The sequence below is a fragment of the Fusarium vanettenii genome, assembly GCF_000151355.1.
Source record: "Fusarium vanettenii 77-13-4 chromosome 9 genomic scaffold NECHAsca_6_chr9_2_0, whole genome shotgun sequence".
NCBI lineage: Eukaryota > Fungi > Ascomycota > Sordariomycetes > Hypocreales > Nectriaceae > Fusarium > Fusarium vanettenii.
In genome coordinates this window covers 1,972,743-1,990,076 of record NW_003315877.1, presented here as the reverse complement: position 1 = coordinate 1,990,076, position 17,334 = coordinate 1,972,743, and the positions used below count along the sequence as shown (strand labels likewise).

General features: G+C 52.5%; 5 protein-coding genes across 5 annotated transcripts; 3 read left to right on the top strand and 2 right to left on the bottom strand.

The window, feature by feature from the left end:
* Positions 1-721: 721 nt before the first annotated feature.
* NECHADRAFT_72088 (uncharacterized protein) lies at positions 722-1,992 on the top strand. Its single transcript, XM_003050581.1, has 2 exons — positions 722-919; positions 967-1,992. The coding sequence occupies exons 1-2, from the start codon at positions 738-740 to the stop codon at positions 1,862-1,864; spliced, it is 1,080 nt and encodes a 359-aa protein (XP_003050627.1). The 5' UTR covers positions 722-737; the 3' UTR covers positions 1,865-1,992.
* NECHADRAFT_105396 (uncharacterized protein) lies at positions 1,977-3,486 on the bottom strand. The gene is made up of 3 exons (XM_003050177.1): positions 3,315-3,486; positions 2,865-3,268; positions 1,977-2,824 (listed from the first exon to the last, which is right to left on the bottom strand). Exons 1-3 carry the CDS (start codon positions 3,375-3,377, stop codon positions 2,074-2,076), a joined length of 1,218 nt encoding a protein of 405 aa, XP_003050223.1. The 5' UTR covers positions 3,378-3,486; the 3' UTR covers positions 1,977-2,073.
* A 337-nt stretch (positions 3,487-3,823) lies between these two features.
* NECHADRAFT_85132 (uncharacterized protein) lies at positions 3,824-4,243 on the top strand (the record flags this gene model as incomplete). Its single annotated transcript, XM_003050580.1, has 2 exons — positions 3,824-4,087; positions 4,133-4,243. The coding sequence occupies 2 exons, from the start codon at positions 3,824-3,826 to the stop codon at positions 4,241-4,243; spliced, it is 375 nt and encodes a 124-aa protein (XP_003050626.1).
* A 437-nt stretch (positions 4,244-4,680) lies between these two features.
* NECHADRAFT_48589 (uncharacterized protein) lies at positions 4,681-6,234 on the top strand (the record flags this gene model as incomplete). Its single annotated transcript, XM_003050579.1, has 3 exons — positions 4,681-4,752; positions 4,811-5,725; positions 5,776-6,234. The coding sequence occupies 3 exons, from the start codon at positions 4,681-4,683 to the stop codon at positions 6,232-6,234; spliced, it is 1,446 nt and encodes a 481-aa protein (XP_003050625.1).
* A 206-nt stretch (positions 6,235-6,440) lies between these two features.
* Positions 6,441-8,743, bottom strand: NECHADRAFT_63813 (uncharacterized protein). Its single transcript, XM_003050176.1, has 4 exons — positions 8,067-8,743; positions 7,746-8,021; positions 6,851-7,699; positions 6,441-6,806 (listed from the first exon to the last, which is right to left on the bottom strand). Exons 1-4 carry the CDS (start codon positions 8,451-8,453, stop codon positions 6,723-6,725), a joined length of 1,596 nt encoding a protein of 531 aa, XP_003050222.1. The 5' UTR covers positions 8,454-8,743; the 3' UTR covers positions 6,441-6,722.
* Positions 8,744-17,334: the final 8,591 nt, after the last annotated feature.

The window sequence follows — 17,334 nt, the reverse complement described above, 5'->3', positions numbered from 1 at the left end:
TGACTCAGTAATAGCAAATGGCAAAAAGGCAAAAGAGAAGGATGTTTGGTGGAATCAAACCACCTCTGATGGACGAACAGGGAATCGAACCCTGGACCACTCCCAGATGATTCGGACGAATTATGCTAAGGGAGTATTATACCACTAAACCATTCGCCCGGTTATTGTTGGATGTCGAGGCACAAATGAGGTATATTTCGGTGGGCAGAGTTTGTGGGCTAGGGTTGGGTCTAGATGTCACTGGCGCCAAGGCCAAGGGTCAGAGGTGGGTATGATCATGGGTATGAGCCAGTATCAGGAACGCAAAGGTAAGCAATAAAGAACGATTTGCTAGGATGCGCAGAAGATGTCCATAGACATCATGGATGAAAGAGAGAAGTTATTGCGTTTCAACCTACCACGAGGTGTTGAGTCAAGGCGCTGGCTTACATAAGGTGAGACCTTGATCATGACAATTCCCAAGACACAGTATTCATGATCTGACTGACTCGATCAATACCCCTCTTCCCGTACTATTCAGAGTCAAAAACAGAGTCAAAGATCCTTCAAACAATCCGAAAACACATTATTTCTCTTCCTCCCAATCCACAGCCAAGCATCTTCCGATCCCGGGGGTGGACCCAGCCACGCGCTAAGCCCCACGCGCCACAAGCTACCCTTCCCTCCCAAAGCTCCCTGTACCTATCTCCCCCCTCCTTCAACACCATCACCAAAAACTCACGAGACAAGACGCAAACATGGCCTCTTATATCGAGAACCCCCTCTCGGATGCGGCTACACAGCCTGCACCAGAGATACTCGGAGAGGTCAAGAAGCCAAAGAAGAAGAAGGTCCTCCTAATGGGAAAGTCTGGTTCTGGAAAGTCGAGCATGAGGAGCATCATCTTTAGCAACTACATTGCCCGAGACACACGTCGGCTGTACGTCTCCCCCTCTTGACTTTGTCTACCCCTCTAATGTCTGCTAGTGGCGCAACCATCGATATAGACCTCTCCCACGTCAAGTTCCTCGGAAACCTAACCCTCAACCTCTGGGACTGCGGCGGCCAGGAAGCCTTTATGGAAAACTACCTCTCGCAGCAGCGCGTCCACGTCTTTTCCAACGTCGGAGTCCTCATCTACGTCTTCGACATTGAATCGCGCGACGTCGACCGCGATTTGGCTACATACGTGTCCATCCTCTCTGCTCTTTTGCAGTATTCGCCCGCCGCAAAGATATACATCCTCATACACAAGATGGACCTCGTGGTTCCGTCGGCGAGAGAGCAGGTTTACGACGAGCGCATTCGGGTTGTGAGGCAAAAGACTTTTGAGTATGCGAATTCAGTTGGGATTGCTCCGTCTTCGGTTGAGCTCACGCCATTTGCGACGTCTATCTGGGATCAGAGTTTATACAAGGCTTGGGCATCCATCATTCACGATCTCGTGCCGAACCTCGCCGTTATCGAGCGCAACCTCGCAAACCTCGGACTCGCCATCGAAGCTGAAGAACTCCTCTTATTCGAGCGCACCTCCTTCCTCGCCGTATCATCCTGGACATCTGCCGAAGGTCAACGAAACCCCACCGAAGACCGTCTAGAGCGCATGTCCAACATCATGAAGCATTTCAAGCAGAGCATCTCCCGATTCACAGGAACACCCCGCAACGCCGAGCAATTCATCAGGATGGAGCACAAGGCGGGCCCAAGATTCAGTCTGTTCATCCTCAAGTTCACGACAAACACGTACCTCATGGTTGTGCTTCCACCAGGAGAGGCCCGGTTCAACGCTGCCATGCTCAACTGCCAGATTGCCATTGAACATTTCAAATTCCTAGATGGACCAATCACTCAGGCAGCTTCCAACGCAATCACTGCAGCTGCTTGATGAATTACGAATGATTTGGCGTCGGCGTTTAGATACCACTGTCATGACGGTGAGGGCGTTGGGTTTAGGATTCATGCTAGACTGGGGGTTTTTGTCACGTAAAAAGCGTAATGCAATTGCCATTCTCTATTGGCCTGTCTAAGTCGTTGCCAGTTGAACTGGAGTAACCGTAAATCTCAGTCATAACCCCAACGCCATCCCAATTATGCCTAAGCCCACTTGACCACAGCGGTTCCGCCCTTCTTGAATTCGGGCATCTCTCCAAGGACGAGGCTACGGTCGGTGTGGTCCTTGTTGGGAAAGGTCGTAGCCAGCACCCATGATCGAGTTCGAGTTTCGGGTGAAGCTCCCTGGACAAAGCCATAGACGTCGTCAACGGTGTTGGTGGTGTTGAATCGAGCAGGCAGACGAGTTCCATCAGGCATCTGAATGCGAATCATGACAGTTGGTTGAGATTCGTCAATAGTAGGGCCAGTGTTAGTAGAAGAAGATGCTGTAGGGGCAGACACAGGGGCAGACGCAGGAGCAGGGGTGGTCTCCTCGCCAGCACCAGGCACCACAGCTCCCAGTCGTCGTCCAGAGCCGCCAAAAGGCTTGTACTGCTTAGGCTGAGGCTGGTACGGAGTGTCATGCTGGTGAAGCTTGACATCAACGGGTTGGTCGTGCTGGACGTTCATAAGGTGCAAGGGTGCTCGACCAGAGCGAATCATCTGCAGGTCAACCTGATTGGCAGGGTCATCGAAGCGACGGAGCTCTCCATCATCGATGCTGAATCCATCCTGCCAGATGTGGAGGACTCGCTCCTGGGGCTGAGCGTTGGAAGGTCGCGATGGTCCGAGAGGATCGGGGATGCTTCGGCTTTCAACTCCGTCACCACCAAGAGTCATTCCGGTACCCCGGAAACGAGAAGGCTGAGATGGGCCAGACTCGTTTTCAGTGTCTGGGCGAGAGGCGTTGCTGCTCCCATTAGTCATGTTCAGGTCAAGGACACTTGACTTACGCTCTGGCCTTGGCGAGAATGTCGCTGATGATCTTTTTGGGACCCCCTTCCTGATGGGGATCCTGAACAGCCAGACCCGACTTCTCGCCTCCAGCAAACAAGTTACCACGCCCATCATCGTCTTCATCGTCCATGTCATCATCATCGTCATCATGATCGTGCTGGTGCGATCCACCTCCAAGCGATCCCAGTGTCGCGATGCCCTTCTTCTTCTGCTGTGACACAGGCTTGCGTGCCTGGCTGCTACTGCTGCTGGCGGCAGCTGGAGCTGGTCGACCGTCAAGAGTTCGTGGTCCAGTGTAGTTGTCAGGAACTGGGTCGTTGGCATCGTCTTCGGCGTCACGGAACCAAGCGTTGCTGGCTTCGGCAATGTCCCAGTTGTGAGCTTCAAGATACTGCTTGGCCTGGGAAAGTTAGTATCTGTCATTCTCAAGGTCACAAGACACCAACCTCTTCTGTGCTTCCGCCGGTCAGGCCGACAAAGTCCACGATCTGGCTCTCGTGGTCTGCCATGTTGGTTGAGGCGGGGTATCTGGAGGGAAATTGTCACGGACAGCGGTTGTTCAACGAATAAATCCCAAAGCCCTAGGAATTCACTCAGATCGTAACAAAGCGAAAAGACAATGACAAGAGTTGTTTGCAAGATTGCTTGGAAGATGAAGGAAGCAGGCAGCTTGCCGCTTCGTCACCAAGCTCCATGTGGCTATGCGGGCAAGCTCAATAGCGGCGGTGGCTGTGGTGGCTGATACCCCACCTTGACCCCACCGGAACAGTGATCCACCGACCCCGGTCACCTTACGTAAGGCTGGGGAAGCTGTTGGGATCGTCAACACCACCCTCGGCGTTAGCAGTTGCTAGCTTGACAACTCTGCCGCGATCAGAAGCCCGAGTTTTGAAAGTTTCAACGACATTCCTGGTGGTCAACTCTTCGCGACTGCAATATACATACATCCCCCACCATGTCCGACGATCCTCACAACCACCTCGCCGAGTCAGGCGTCACGATGCCCTCCGATAGCGAACTATACTCTGCCGGAGATGAACTCTCTTCGCCGCCCTCATCAAATTCCCCCGTTATTCTGTACAAGCCCCCTACAGTATGGTCGCTGGTAAGAGGAGCCGCCATCAACCTGCTGCTACCATTCATCAACGGCATGATGCTGGGATTTGGAGAGCTGTTTGCGCACGAGGCTGCGTTTAGACTGGGATGGGGAGGTACCAAGGTAAGCTCTATGCGCTGTAGTATATCTCAGTCACTAACAACTCAGGTCTTTCCTCTATCCCGACGAAGAGCTCACCCCATCGGACCCGGTATCGAAGTCCGAGAAAGGTCATACAGCCCTCGTCCTTCACTGAACGACCTTGCGAGCTTGGAGTGAGGGGATTATCGGGACCCAAAACAATCACAACTCATGAGCATGCCCACATTCTACGAATGTTGGATGAATGCATTGGCATTTTGCGTAATTTGATACTACATAGACGGGACGGGGAACATGGAGCAGCGATCACGTTGCGGAAACAGGCGGCTCAAGATGTAAATACCACACGGCTCATGTAAGGCAGTTTCTCTGAAGACACTGTTATCACGACTACAAAATGCATTCCCAACTGCGATTCATACACTTTCACTCAAGCCGTCACAAGCTCATGTCGGATGACCACATCCCGAGACCGACGCCGGCGACGGACCACCGGTTCCCGACATTTACCCGCCGACCAAACCCCCCGGCCAGCGAAAAACCTCCAAAAAATTCCCCAGCCAAAAGCCGCGCCCGCCAATCCTTAACCTCAACCCCACGAACCACAGCCCACGATGCTTCCCAGTCGAGGAATTGTGCGCTCCCTGCCCTCGGGCGCCTTCCAAAGGCGACTACCAAGTCAATCTGTGCGATATTTCCATGTCGCTATCTGCCAATGGCTTTGAATGTGCTAATGAGTAGTAGAGGACGCTTTCTAGAAAATTCGGAGATGCACGGCAATTCGGTACAGCGCTGAGGAATCCTCGCGCTTCTCTTACGCCCTCAAGGATCGGAGTCAAGAACGTCGCCGCTCCTGTTGTTCTAGGTGGAATTTCTACAACGAGGGCATTCTCCCTCTGGCCGTTTGGAAAGAAAAAGACCGAAGAGCCAGCCGCAACCGCCGAACCCATCACCTCCGAGCCCGTTACTCCTTCAGAAACGATAGAGGCTACTTCAGCTACTGTCAACGATGCTGCTGGTATCCCCGCCGAGGCTGTCGCGGATGTGACAACAGCCGAACCCACCGCCGTCACTACGGACTTTGACCTCGAGGCCATCGCCAACCTCGCGAGCCCCAACATTCTCAACATGGAGGAAAAACTCGGTTTCCTACACGAGATCGGTCTGGACTACGGCTGGGGACCTACTTCAATGATGCAGTGGGCACTCGAGCACGTCCACGTATACTCTGGTCTTGGCTGGGGTGGTTCCATCATCGCGACAGCCCTCATCCTGCGCGTAATCATGTTCTACCCTCAAGTTCGCAGTCTGCGATTCAACGCCGCCATGCAACAAATGAAGAAGGATCCCCGAGGTCAAGAAGCCATGGATCTGGTCAAGAAGGGATACCAATCTGGTGATAGGGAGATGCTGCAAAAGGGCCAGTTTCTCAACAAGATGGTTCGAGAGCAATACGGCGCCAAAAACTCAGGCATGCTGTGGTCTTTTGTTCAAATCCCCTTCAGTTTCGGTCTCTTCAGAATCATTAGCGGCATGGTTCACATTCCCGTTCCGTCTATGGAGAATGCTGGTTTCCTCTGGTTCACCGACCTCACAGCCTCTGATCCCTATTTCCTCCTCCCTGCTCTGGGTACCAGTCTTCTATTCGGTGCCATGGCTGTAAGTTCTCATTTGCGCGTTCTAATTGAATCTTGTGCTGACACCCCCAGGTCAATGCCAAGTACACCCCCGCCTCGCAAAAGGCCATGATGAAGAAGATGATGTGGGTGTTTGGTACCGTCGGCTTCATCGGTACAACCTTCCTCTCCGCCGGTGTGAACCTCATGATGGTGTCAACCGGTTCCGCCACTCTCCTCACTGCCCTCATCCTTAACAACGAGACCGTCCGAGTCGCCTTTGGTCTTCCCATCCTCGAGGTTGAGAAGCCCAAGTACGAGCCCCCTCGCGTCACACAGTCTTCAGGCGTCTCTGGCCTTCGAGAGCGTCTTACCGACAACCTCAACGATATGAAGAAGGGCCTGTCTGATCAGGTCAACAACTATACTGGCCAGTATGCTGGTACTGAGCAGGAGCGAGCAGAGAAGAAGCGTCGAGAGCAGATGCAAAAGCTCGAGGATATGCGACGAAAGCTTGAGCGGGACGAGTTTGAGAAAAAGTACAAGCAGTAAAGTACAATCTCAGACGTGTATGATGTAAATATAGCCGTGTATGGAAACTGTACAATAAGCATGGGGAGTACATGAGGGATGACAATGGGCTGCATTGAGGGCATCTCCTCTTTGGCGTGGAAGAGAACTGCGCTTGAAACATAATAGAAAACTTCAAGACTTTAAACATGAGAATCAAAACCTCAAACAGACACCAAATCTCAGCTGCCAAGAAGCGACTACTCAATTAAAAACGCCGCCTCCTTTTAACGTCTTGTACGTCTCGTCTCGATTATAAACTAGGCAGCCTGCCTGGCCCTTTTCCGCCCGCAGCTTGTTTTGCCACTGTAATAAACCCCTGCCCTTTTGGCCTCTCAGGATAATATGGATACTTGGAAATAATGCTGATGCTCTCCCATGAGAAGCCTTTGAAGCTCCACCATCCGCTCCTCTATACCCAGTCCTCACGTCCAATCATTGTTCAGTAATACATTCAAGAAGGGCAAAGCCTAGAATACGGTTCCGTCACTGTCGATCAAGATCGGTGGCTCCTTGGTGTTGGGCCTGTTGATCTCGGCAATTTCACGACCACCCTAAAGTTGTTAGCTTTGTTTGCAGTATAGTGTCAAGAACTTACCCTCCAGCTACCGGCTTCCAGCAACTGTGCCAGTGTCATTTCGTTTCCACCCAGCTCAGACTTGAGTGCCTTGTTCACTTCCGTGCACAGCATGTCGAGGAAGCCAACCGTGACACCTCTCCACTCAACAATGATATCCTCACTGGGCTCAAACATAGGGGCAACTTCAACACCCTTGGCACCTGTCCGTCGTACCCAATCGTTGTAGTTCTCCAGACCTCTCTCAAGATCATCCTTCTTCAGGTTAAGGACACCCATGTCGACAAAAAGACCACCGTTGCGGTACTCAGGGAGACCAGTCAGGAGCTCAGTGCCAGCAAAATGCATTTTCAGCAGTTGCTGCATGGGCTGCATGAGCGAGTAGGTGAGCCACTGAGTAAGCTTGTGGAAGGGAAGAATAGACTCCCAAGCAGCGGCGTTGGAGCTGTTGGGGAAAGCCGAGACCTTGGGGGAGTTGCCCTGTTGAGGCATGGACTGACAAGGCCAAGCATCGCCGAGAGAGACACCATTGATGGCAGTTCGGTTCGTGGGCCAGATAGGGGAGAGGCCAGTCATGAGGACGTTCCAAAGAACGGGGAGGGGAACAATAAGCATCGAGGATGCTTGTGTTGAAGGGTGGCCAAGAAGATGGTCCACAATGCTTCCAGGGCGACCATCGAAACCAAAGAAGTCGTCCTTGGCAGCCATAGCCTCACCCAAGCGGACAAGAAGGTCAGCTCGGCCCTCGACACCAGCGATTTCGTTGCCTGGCCTTGACTGGAGACCAGCGGCCAGCTTCTCAACAGTCAGGACCTTTAGACCATCCTTGTCGACCTGGAATTTGTTGTTGGGGTTTCCAGAGAAGAGACCCTAAACAGTCAGCAATTGCGCGCATAAACCGTATTGGCCTACTCACAGTCTTGAACATTTCCAAACTGGCCACTGCGATACCCTCTGATCTCCTGTACATACGGCCATTCTCGTTGCTCTTGTAGCTCCATTGGGTGCCAGCACCAGCGTCGAGCAGCACACTAATCAGGAAAAGATCAATCAGACGACGGCATCGCTCCGTGTTATCGACGTTATCGGGCCAGGTAGACAAAAGCTGGGCAATGCGATCGCGACCGCCTACGCAAAAGTGCTGGTATCGACCATGGCTGGGAATGCTAGTAAAAGGGGCATCGTAGTCTCGCTGAGAGCTGTTAGATGCATTCGCGCAAACAATTCTCCCACGTACCTTGATAATTCCAGTAACAAAAGTAACCACATCAGGAAACTTTCCCATGTCAACATCAAAGTGCTTCAGTTCATTCCGCAGCGCCTTGTCGGTGACAATCTTGCTTCGCTCTCTTACGGCGCCGAGACTTCGAAGGTAACCAGCAGGGTCGAGCTGAGGGTCCGGGGGTCGGGGAAGGTCGATCTTAGGAAGCTTAATAGGTGACATTGGGCTCATGGGAGTGCCGGGGGAGGTGCTGGCAGCTGAAGTTCGATTGAGCGGGTTGCGAGAGACTCCAGGAGGAGATCTCAGGCTTGAAGAGTGCGAGTTTACGCTGACATTGGACTTGGACGTATTGATGGGCTGTTCGCCCTTGGGCGTCTTGTCCTTGCGCGAAAAGAGGCCCATTTTGGCGGGCGTTGATCGAATCGTTTACAATTCAAGTGTAGAATCAAATCTGGCGTCTGCGGTTTTTGGTCTGGGCTGATAAGACGAGACGAATGTCTTCAGGAGGTGGGGCGTCTAGACAAGACTGGAGGGGAAAGGTCCGTGAGCGACGGGAACGGGGCGAGCGAGGGACGAGCGTCGTGCGTCGAAGTTAGAACGAACGAGGCAGCGATTCGACGAGCTGTCTGCGCAGGATGCGCGGGCGTTGTCCTCGTGCCGGCGACTGCAAGGGAGGATTGGGTCTGCTGTTGAGGTCTGTCAGTCTCGCCTCAAGCAAAAGCAGAATCAACAGACAGAGCAGTAAAGAAGGAAGGGGATGGGGGTCAAAAGACGGGGCGCGGCGCTTTTGAGGGACCCAGGACGGACCACACCCAAGGAACAAGCAACTGAGGTGAACTGACTGACTAGGGCCCAGGCCTGGGGATGGGGATTTCGGAGCAGATGAGCAGAGCGTGAGGCGTATCCACCCCGTCCAGAGTCGCGACGTCGACAGGTCGAGGACGAGCGAAAAGAGGCGTCAGGGGGGGACCCTCGACTCCTCTGCGGGGGTTCGGGGGTTGAAGCTAGGCCCAACAGCGGTCCAGGCGAAGGGCTACGAGAGTTGGGAGGCGCCCGAGCGTCGTTTAGGGCCCCTGAAAGCGTGAAAGGCGCGTGGTCCGTCGACGATCACGCCCAGGAAGCAGGGATTCGCAGGGGTGCTGGGGGATGGCTGACGGGCTGCTGGCCGCTGCTGGCCGCTACAGGGCACGCTTGGTCCCTGCGGCTGGCTGCTGGAGTGAGAAGCTCTGTGCGTGCGTCGTGCTCGACTCGACGGTTGCTGAGCTTGTCCAGTGGTGCTGAAGGATGGGGCTCGCGAGTCAAAGGGGCGTTGCTGGCGTGCTGCAGTTTCTTGGCCTTCCGCTTCTGTTTTTATTCCGTGCTTTTGACGGGTGGTCCTGAGCCGCACAGTTGAACAGGGTTTCCAAGCTGTTGGTTGGTCGGGAGCTCGTGGAACGAAGTATGGTACGTATTGCAGGGACCTTGTACTCGGAGTTGTGAAGCTCGTTATGAATAATTGAGTAATTACCAAGGCACTGAAGGTCAAGTTGGCTCAGGCGTCTCGACAAAATGAAGCAAACAATTCTCGACAGCCTTGTTCAGCAAGCGACCGACTATTGGAGATGGTCTCGTCGCGCGGAGAGGGAAATGAAGCGGCGAGTCATGAATGCTCATGACAAGCTGCTAAGCTCATGGTACATTGCACAAAGCAGCATAGACCGAGGCGCCTGGGTTATTAGCGGGGGACGGACCAGCCAAGCAGCAGATGCTAACACGGCCGACTGAGGACCCCAATGGAAAGACAAGCGGGAGTCGACTGCAACGCTATTCGTAGACTGCCGCTGCGGTACCGCGTAGGGATCGGCGGGAAGCGAGACGAAGAAGCAAAGACGCGGCAAGACAAGACAGAAAGCGAGACAATTCTTCAAAGTCCACTCTCGCGCATTTCGGTCGGACGAGGTTAAACTCCACAATGGATATCGTACGGCGAAAGAATCGTCGGTCACTGGGTGCAAGCGAGAAGAGACCAATTCAACCAAGCGAACCCTTGAAAGTCCGGCTTGGGGGGGACTTGGGGGCCTGAAAGGAGACAGACCGGACGGGTCCCCAGCCGTTCAAGGGGAGACGGAGACGGAATCAATGGCGAAAAAGGAAGGAAAATGGCAGCAAAAGAAACGATGACTGGGCTAGGTAGAAAAGGAAAAGGGCGTAAAACAAAAAGACTGTGAAAAAGGAAAAAATGGATGAAGAAAAAGCAATAAAGATAAAATCTAGACAATGTGTAAGTGAGGGCATGAGCCGATTCTGGAAGGGAAAGAGCGGCGCAGAAGGAAGGAGCCGCCCGAGAGCCGCCCGAAGCAGAAATTCTCATCCGCCCAAACCGGAAAAAGCGGACAATACGATATTCACATCATCAAGCAATTCAGCAATGTGACAGTTAAAGTGAAACGACACGTCAATTGTTTGCTTGGCCATTTTTTACCAACAATCAACACCTTTCTTTGCTTCTTCCCTTCTCGCCGGTCCCAAGCCAACGGGCCCACTTCAATCTCGAGATGCATGGGATGGAGACGGAATCGCACGTGGCAGTCAGACAGTGCCGACCGGAAGTGAAGACAGGATGGGTTACTGAGAAGACTACAGTACGTACTCTGTACAGTCCTATGTACGACCGAGACGATAAAATACGTGACTTGAGTCAGTATCTCGAGTTGTACTCACGGATATCCATCTCTCCGTATGCGACACAATTCAACCGATCCTTGTCAGCCTTGGGCCAAACTCTCGTCAGCCCGACTGCTACGGTACTTGTACTGTCTGCACGATGCTATGCAAGCCGTCCAGGCACCGTCACACTTGTCACATAATCCCCCTGGCATCTCGCATGGCCCTGATCCGGGGGTTAGATCCGAGGCTCGGAGGGTCTACAAGATTACTCCGTCTCTCTGTACACAGGTACAGGTATCCGTAGCACAGCCAGCCTGATCGACTCGTCGTCGATCTACCTTTTACCTAGGGTCCCTCTTCTTTGCATGGCCTTGTCCCGTCGCTGATCAACTTGGCACCCCGACCCGCCAGGTCGACCGCTGCCGCCGGAGCGACAATCGCGGGTCTACCGTCGTCGCTTCTTGTAAATAGCTTACGGTCGGCCTGCCTGATATGATTCCTGTCCTGTCCAGAGTAACAGGGCGCTAACTAGTGAAATAACCTAGTTGCCCAGCAGAATCATCCATCCGGGACTAAACAAGTCAGGGGTAAAAATGTCTCTGCCCCTTCGTCCTTTGGCCTTCTTCACATAATAGCGCCTCTGCTAAGAGTCTGTGCTGGGAGCCGTCTTTCAATGTTGTGCATCGTCCATCATCCACCCGCCATCCGCGCCTCACCCGCACGCACGAGCATTGGTGTCTACGACGTAGTTTGGAGACTAGATTAATTGGACTGGTTCATGTACGAGAGTAGACAGCATACACGAACACACGTACACACCACAATACACACACACACATAGACAGAGCATACTTCTCTTAGGAGCATACATAAGCATGCCGTCTTAAGCACATGGCACATCTACACAGCACGTACAATTACTACTATCCCGACATCCATCGTCGATCCGTCACCACGGTCTACTGGGTACCCACCTCTCGCTACCACTCACGCCAAACAGAAGCAAAAGAACCTTCCTTCGCTGACAATGGAACAAAACGCTTGGGACCGCGGCTGGCTTCAACCCTTGAGAGCATCGGCCCGGATCGTCTTCCCCCGGCGGACCCAGGCCGTTTTGGGGCCTCACCGGGTTGTCCCCCTCGCGAACATCCTCCATCCCAGCACGGTTCCTTTCAAGCGGAGCCTCTAGAAAAAGAGATTAGGGGATGGATGCTGAGCAATTGAGGTGTTGATCGGACTGTGGGATACCCGACTGCCCGAAAGGAAAGATGGCATGCTGATATTCTCCATTATCCGCCAAGCCCCCGTCTTGGCGTTGCTGGTTTACAACCACTCATCAATCTTGCATTTGAGTCGGGCGCCATTGCGATCATCACGGTGAACTAGCCTTGCATCATCAAGGTGAAAGCCTCAAAAGTCGAGATGAATCTAGGTTGCTTTCATAGGTTGCATCCCAAATAAATTGTCTCTCCCACCAACGTTCCCATGTCTTTTCTCAAGCCCCTGTCACCGGCTCATCCACCCGCCATACCCGCCGTCCCTCTCATTACAATTCAACCACCAGCTCTGCCTTTTTGATTGACAAACTCCCGTTCTGCCCAACAGTCCCATGTGGTGGCGTTGGCCTTCCTCCCGTTAGGTTTCGCTAGGCCTGCCCTGGGCACGACCGCCGAGCCCACGCCGTCCCCCGGACTGTGGTTGACCTTGTCTTGCATGACTCTTGCACCTTTGGGCTCTGGGGCTCCATCTTGTCCCCATGGATAGAAGGTAGATCCAAAGGCTGCCAAGACTAGTCAAAAGGGATTTGATCAAGGAACTTGAAGCATGATCTGACGGAGGGCAAAGGTTAACAACAGGCACGGCCAAGGAGTCAATTCAGGGTCTCAAGGCAACAGCAATCCCCCTGCTCAACTACCACGTTTTTCCACGTTTCGGGGCCTTGTGTGCCACTGGCACGCATGCGTAGCCTGCCATCAGACAATCCTTGCTGCCATGACCTGCCACAGCCCATTCGCTATCTGTGCGCGTGTATCCCTAGAGACGTCCCTCGCCTATTTACCGGACACCTTGCTAATGATGCCATACCGAGGTTGCACTGGGCTCTACGACTCAGCCTCTGGCATCATGGACCTTGCTCAAAACACTCGACCCAAAAGCCACATGCCAGCCTTCCCCTCTGGGCTTCTGTAGGAACTGATTCAGGGCATGGCTTTCTCCCGCCGTTTCAGCCATGGCCAGAAACAGACTTGCCCCCCGATGACCCGTCCAGTTCCATGTCATCTTCGTTACATCGTAGAACATTTTGACCGCAGAGCCGGTAACCTAGCCCATTCTCGTCGATTAGACTTCCTCGCTTGGGTTTCAGAACACGAACTGCCACTTCTCAAAGGAGAGGCTTTTTTTCTAGAAGCTAGCTGTGGCTTTTGGGCTGACGCAGATCGCTTGCAGCTTGTAGCCTCTCTCGACTGTTTCTTGAAATGATTCGTCTGTTGGGGTTTTGACTTGATCGTTTCCGGGCGAGGCTGGCTGAAACAATGAGCACGCGCATTAGACTACGGCTAGATGCCTGTTTAGCTTGATGACACTCAATTGTCGGTGTAATTGAGCAGGTCTGATGGCGTCACTTGTGTCTCGGTGTGAAGGAAAGGTGAGCCTATGATAGGCAGACTCGACGACAACCGGGTACTCGGATGGCATGAGACAAGTCCCCGGCCGAGAGGATAAACAAGGGCGTACGCCTAGATTTAATCATTTCCGTCTTATATAGGATCTTGTCTTATCATTGTTTCTCGAGATACCGCTTAATCGAGATCTCGGCCGATTCAGGGTAGGCTGTCTTGATTGAGGCACGATGCTTCACGACAACCCGTTCATATTGCGATCGAGTTGACCGAACTGTATCGAGCGCTTGTGCCAGACATACTAACCCATGCTCTGCCTTTATTTCTAGTTGTAAAATATGTTGTTGGCTTGGAGGTTAAGGAGAGGCCAAGTGCAATGCCAGCAATGGATTGAATATTTAGTCGTGTTAGCTGTAAGCATCTGCGTACGACAATTTATCTCGTCAATAGTTACTCGCCTTGACTCTAGGCAAGAGTATCCAGTGTAGTACTTCAACATGAGCTTTATCAGACCAGTACCTCCCCTTTTCCTACAAGACAAGAACATCATTTAGTCATGCTAATTAATATGCTGTGGTGTCAGCTCTTAAATCGTGCGGAATATCTTCTCCCATTCCTCGGCATGCAACAATGTAGCCTGACAGAATACTGGCGAATAGCACCTGACATATGATGAAAGACAACCCCTTCTCATGCGATATGATTCCACAGTCATGAACTAATCAGATCCTATATGATCAACGCCCCAAGAAAGAAACACAGGTATAGGCCAGGCGCTGGCTGGCTGACCCAACATCTGTTGACATGCTCAGCCTGGCCTGAAGGAAGCCTACCAACACACCCCAAGTATGTCTTCTGCACATTTCCAAGATATTTTCAGTGAAGCTACAACCTGAACTAGACGATAGGATTTTGGAATGCCACATTTACAGAACATCTTTTGTATCAGGCTGTGCCATCCGAAGCAACTGGCAGGTCGTGGCTGTGTTGGTTCGACTGCATTTCAGCTCCCGGTACTGCTGCAAGATCAGATATTGATTGGTTGGTCCTGCATAGTGAGGCTTTCCTCATGTCGCCAAGGCATTTCAGCACAGCCTGACGAGGCTCTGGGCAGTTGGGCTTCTGATAGATAGATCAAACCCACCCTATCTCTCCATCTTCCATCTCCTGGTCACGTCGCTATGGTCAAGGAGACAACCTGATCGACTGGTACTTCACGAAATGTCGGGGCTCGAAATTCTTGGGGCCGTGGCGAGCTCCATCGCCCTCGCGCAAGCCGTGCAAGGAACCATTAAGGCTGTCAACCTGCTGCGGGAGATCCGTCAGATTCGACAGCAATGTGATGGCCTCAAGAAGGAGGCGGGTAGCATCCACTTTCATCTTCTTAGCGACATGACTAATATAGTGGTAGATCGTTACGATCGACGGATTTATCTTCGAAGCTATGCGACAGACGGGCCTACCGTTACGCCCACAACCCCCTCCGAGGACCACGGAGGAACACCCGATGGTGTCGCTTGCAGTCCAGGAGCTTCAGGAGATCCTGGCGGCGCTCAACCATATCGTTTCAAAGTACTCAGACGATCGTAAATGGCACGACCCGAGGCGGATAGCAAGGAAGATGCAATGGCTCTCCGAGAGCAGCGAGATCGAGGGACTTGCGCGGAAAGCCCAGAACACCAAGCTCAACCTGCATTTGGCGATCACTTTGAGGACCTCGTCGTCTGTCGATAAAATCGGAACACAGCAGGAAGTGTCTGTGATATGATGGCTTGTTCGTTTTGACTCCAAAGCTGATAATGGTCTAGGATTCTGCACTCAATCAAGCAGCGCACGGTCTATTACCTGGAAGGCCGTCAACAAAGCCAAACGGGACGACTCAACGAACCTCTCTCCGGCCCGATTCAGGCTTCAGTCATTGGCCCTGTCGAGAGGCAGGTGGAAGAAATCGAGGTAGAAGGCGAGTCATGCTCGAAGACCAGCGAGGCTTCCGCCCAGTCCATGACGGCTTCATTGCAGTTGGGCGAGTTTCAGAGTCTTTCACTCGCAGATGAGAGCGGTGGCTGTGCCATATCCATGAAGGAGGAAATCTACACGAGCTTGACGACGATTCAGCCTTTGGGAACACGCAAATGCGGACAAGATTGCCAATGCCGCTGCCACGGAAATATTGAAGAGTACGACAAATACTCGTGGATGTCAACAGTGTTTGGCTCGTGGCATGTGAGAAACCAAGCTATTGACAGGACTTGCGAGCAGCAATGCGGACCAAGCATGGCGTTAGAGTTCGAATATCAACCTCCAAAATGGCTCTGGGCTGGAGTGGCACCTTTTGGAGGGTATCGAGGCGGAGAGCCGACCCTGACCTATTCACTGCGCGCCCCGAGGATTATACCTTTTGACAACCAAGTTTGGAGGTGCGTAGGAAAACCTTCATCGCTACGACACCATCTTAGTGAGGGGTTGGCACTTTTTCCAGATGATACCGCCGAATTTAGCTTTGACTTGATGACAGTAGGTAGTTGGAAAAAGCTGAATATGGGAAACAGTGCTGACTCTGGATTTTGCAGAGAGCCATTGATGGTCAAGCATATGAGAGTGTCGAGATTTTGCTCGAGCTGTGGAAAAATGTGCTCCCACAACAAGGACTGCCAAGGTTGTATCATACAGAAACCAGATTTCAGGCTGGGCTAATCCTTGTCTGTAGGAGGGTTGGCTATGTTGCCAGCATCGCTCTTATGGAGCGTTCTTGGAGTGTCACCGATGACAAGGCCAGGCATATTTTGACAAAGGTGCTGTCCCTCACACAAGTATGTCGGCGTGTACGCAGAATTCACCAGGCAGCGAAGAAAGGCGACACTGTTCAAATGCGGCAGGTTCTGCGAGAGCAACTGGAAGCCATAGACGAGCTCGACTGTTGTGGAAGCGCTCCGATTCATTACGCTACTATACACAACAATATTGACGTGCTAGAGCAGTTGATACTTGCCGGGGCTGACACTATCAGACGAGATTTCAATGGTTGGACTCCACTCATGATCGCTGCAAGATATGGTCGTGAAGAGGCAGCGCAGATCCTTCTACAGAATGACCAATGCCGTCGTCATGTTGATCTACAAGCAGATACTGGAAGGACTGCGCTGCACGAGTCTGTGCAAGCAGCATCTCCTGAGTGTGTTCACATGTTGCTCGAGGCGGGTGCGTCTGTGGAAAAACGCGACTTCATCAACATGACTCCACTGCATCGCCTTCCTCGAAGCCAGGCAGACCAACAGACAGCTCAGCAAATCATTCGTCTCCTCCAAGGACAACACACCCAACTAGATTCGCAAGACAACTTTGGCAGAACGGCATTGCTTGACACAGTCATAAAATCTAACGCCCTAGTCTTGCGCGCTCTTGTTGATGCTGGTGCATCGCTCAATACAATAACTGCATTCTCTGAAAATGCTCTTCACTTGGCCGCTTACTATGCTGATCTTGGAGTGATCAGTTATCTGGCAGAACAGAATCTCACACTCGCTGACCCTAGACTGCGCGACGTCAATGGCCACACTCCCCTGGGCAAACTGGGTTGGTGTTTGGAGGCGGAGGACTGGCAGCTCATTGGCCCTCTACGTCGACCAAGTCCGGAAGAGCAGCAAAAATTTATATCTCTCTACTTCGACTTGCTGTCTCACTACTTGCTACGCCACATGTCAACTCTCAAGCAGCTTCTTCGAGCTGCAGAACAACGGGACACATCTACATCGAGCGAGCGAATCGCCGCCTTGATTCAGAAGAGTAACGTCACCGGAAGAATAGACATGGTGGGCTGGTACCGTGGAATACAGGGCAATGTGAGGGATGGAAACTGGGATCAAGTTGTCCTGGATGTTCAGGACGAATACGACAAGGCGTTTGGAGATTGGTGTCGAGCTGGCGTTGCGAGGAACAAAACACTCGCAGACCCGGAGGTTAGAGCGTTTTTCTAAGTGTTGAAAGGATTTACATTCTGTAAAAGCATGGGGGCGCTT

Excerpts from the sequence above, each read along its gene's own strand:
- NECHADRAFT_72088 (XM_003050581.1), top strand. The coding sequence starts at position 738 with ATGGCCTCTTATATCGAGAACCCCCTCTCGGATGCGGCTACACAGCCT. Across the intron at positions 920-966 it reads GCCCGAGACACACGTCGGCT|TGGCGCAACCATCGATATAG; the intron begins GTACGTCTCCCC and ends AATGTCTGCTAG.
- NECHADRAFT_63813 (XM_003050176.1), bottom strand. The coding sequence starts at position 8,453 with ATGGGCCTCTTTTCGCGCAAGGACAAGACGCCCAAGGGCGAACAGCCC. Across the intron at positions 8,022-8,066 it reads TTGTTACTGGAATTATCAAG|CGAGACTACGATGCCCCTTT; the intron begins GTACGTGGGAGA and ends AACAGCTCTCAG. Across the intron at positions 7,700-7,745 it reads GTTTGGAAATGTTCAAGACT|GGTCTCTTCTCTGGAAACCC; the intron begins GTGAGTAGGCCA and ends CTGACTGTTTAG.
- NECHADRAFT_105396 (XM_003050177.1), bottom strand. The coding sequence starts at position 3,377 with ATGGCAGACCACGAGAGCCAGATCGTGGACTTTGTCGGCCTGACCGGC. Across the intron at positions 3,269-3,314 it reads CCGGCGGAAGCACAGAAGAG|GCCAAGCAGTATCTTGAAGC; the intron begins GTTGGTGTCTTG and ends TAACTTTCCCAG. Across the intron at positions 2,825-2,864 it reads ATTCTCGCCAAGGCCAGAGC|CAGCAACGCCTCTCGCCCAG; the intron begins GTAAGTCAAGTG and ends GACTAATGGGAG.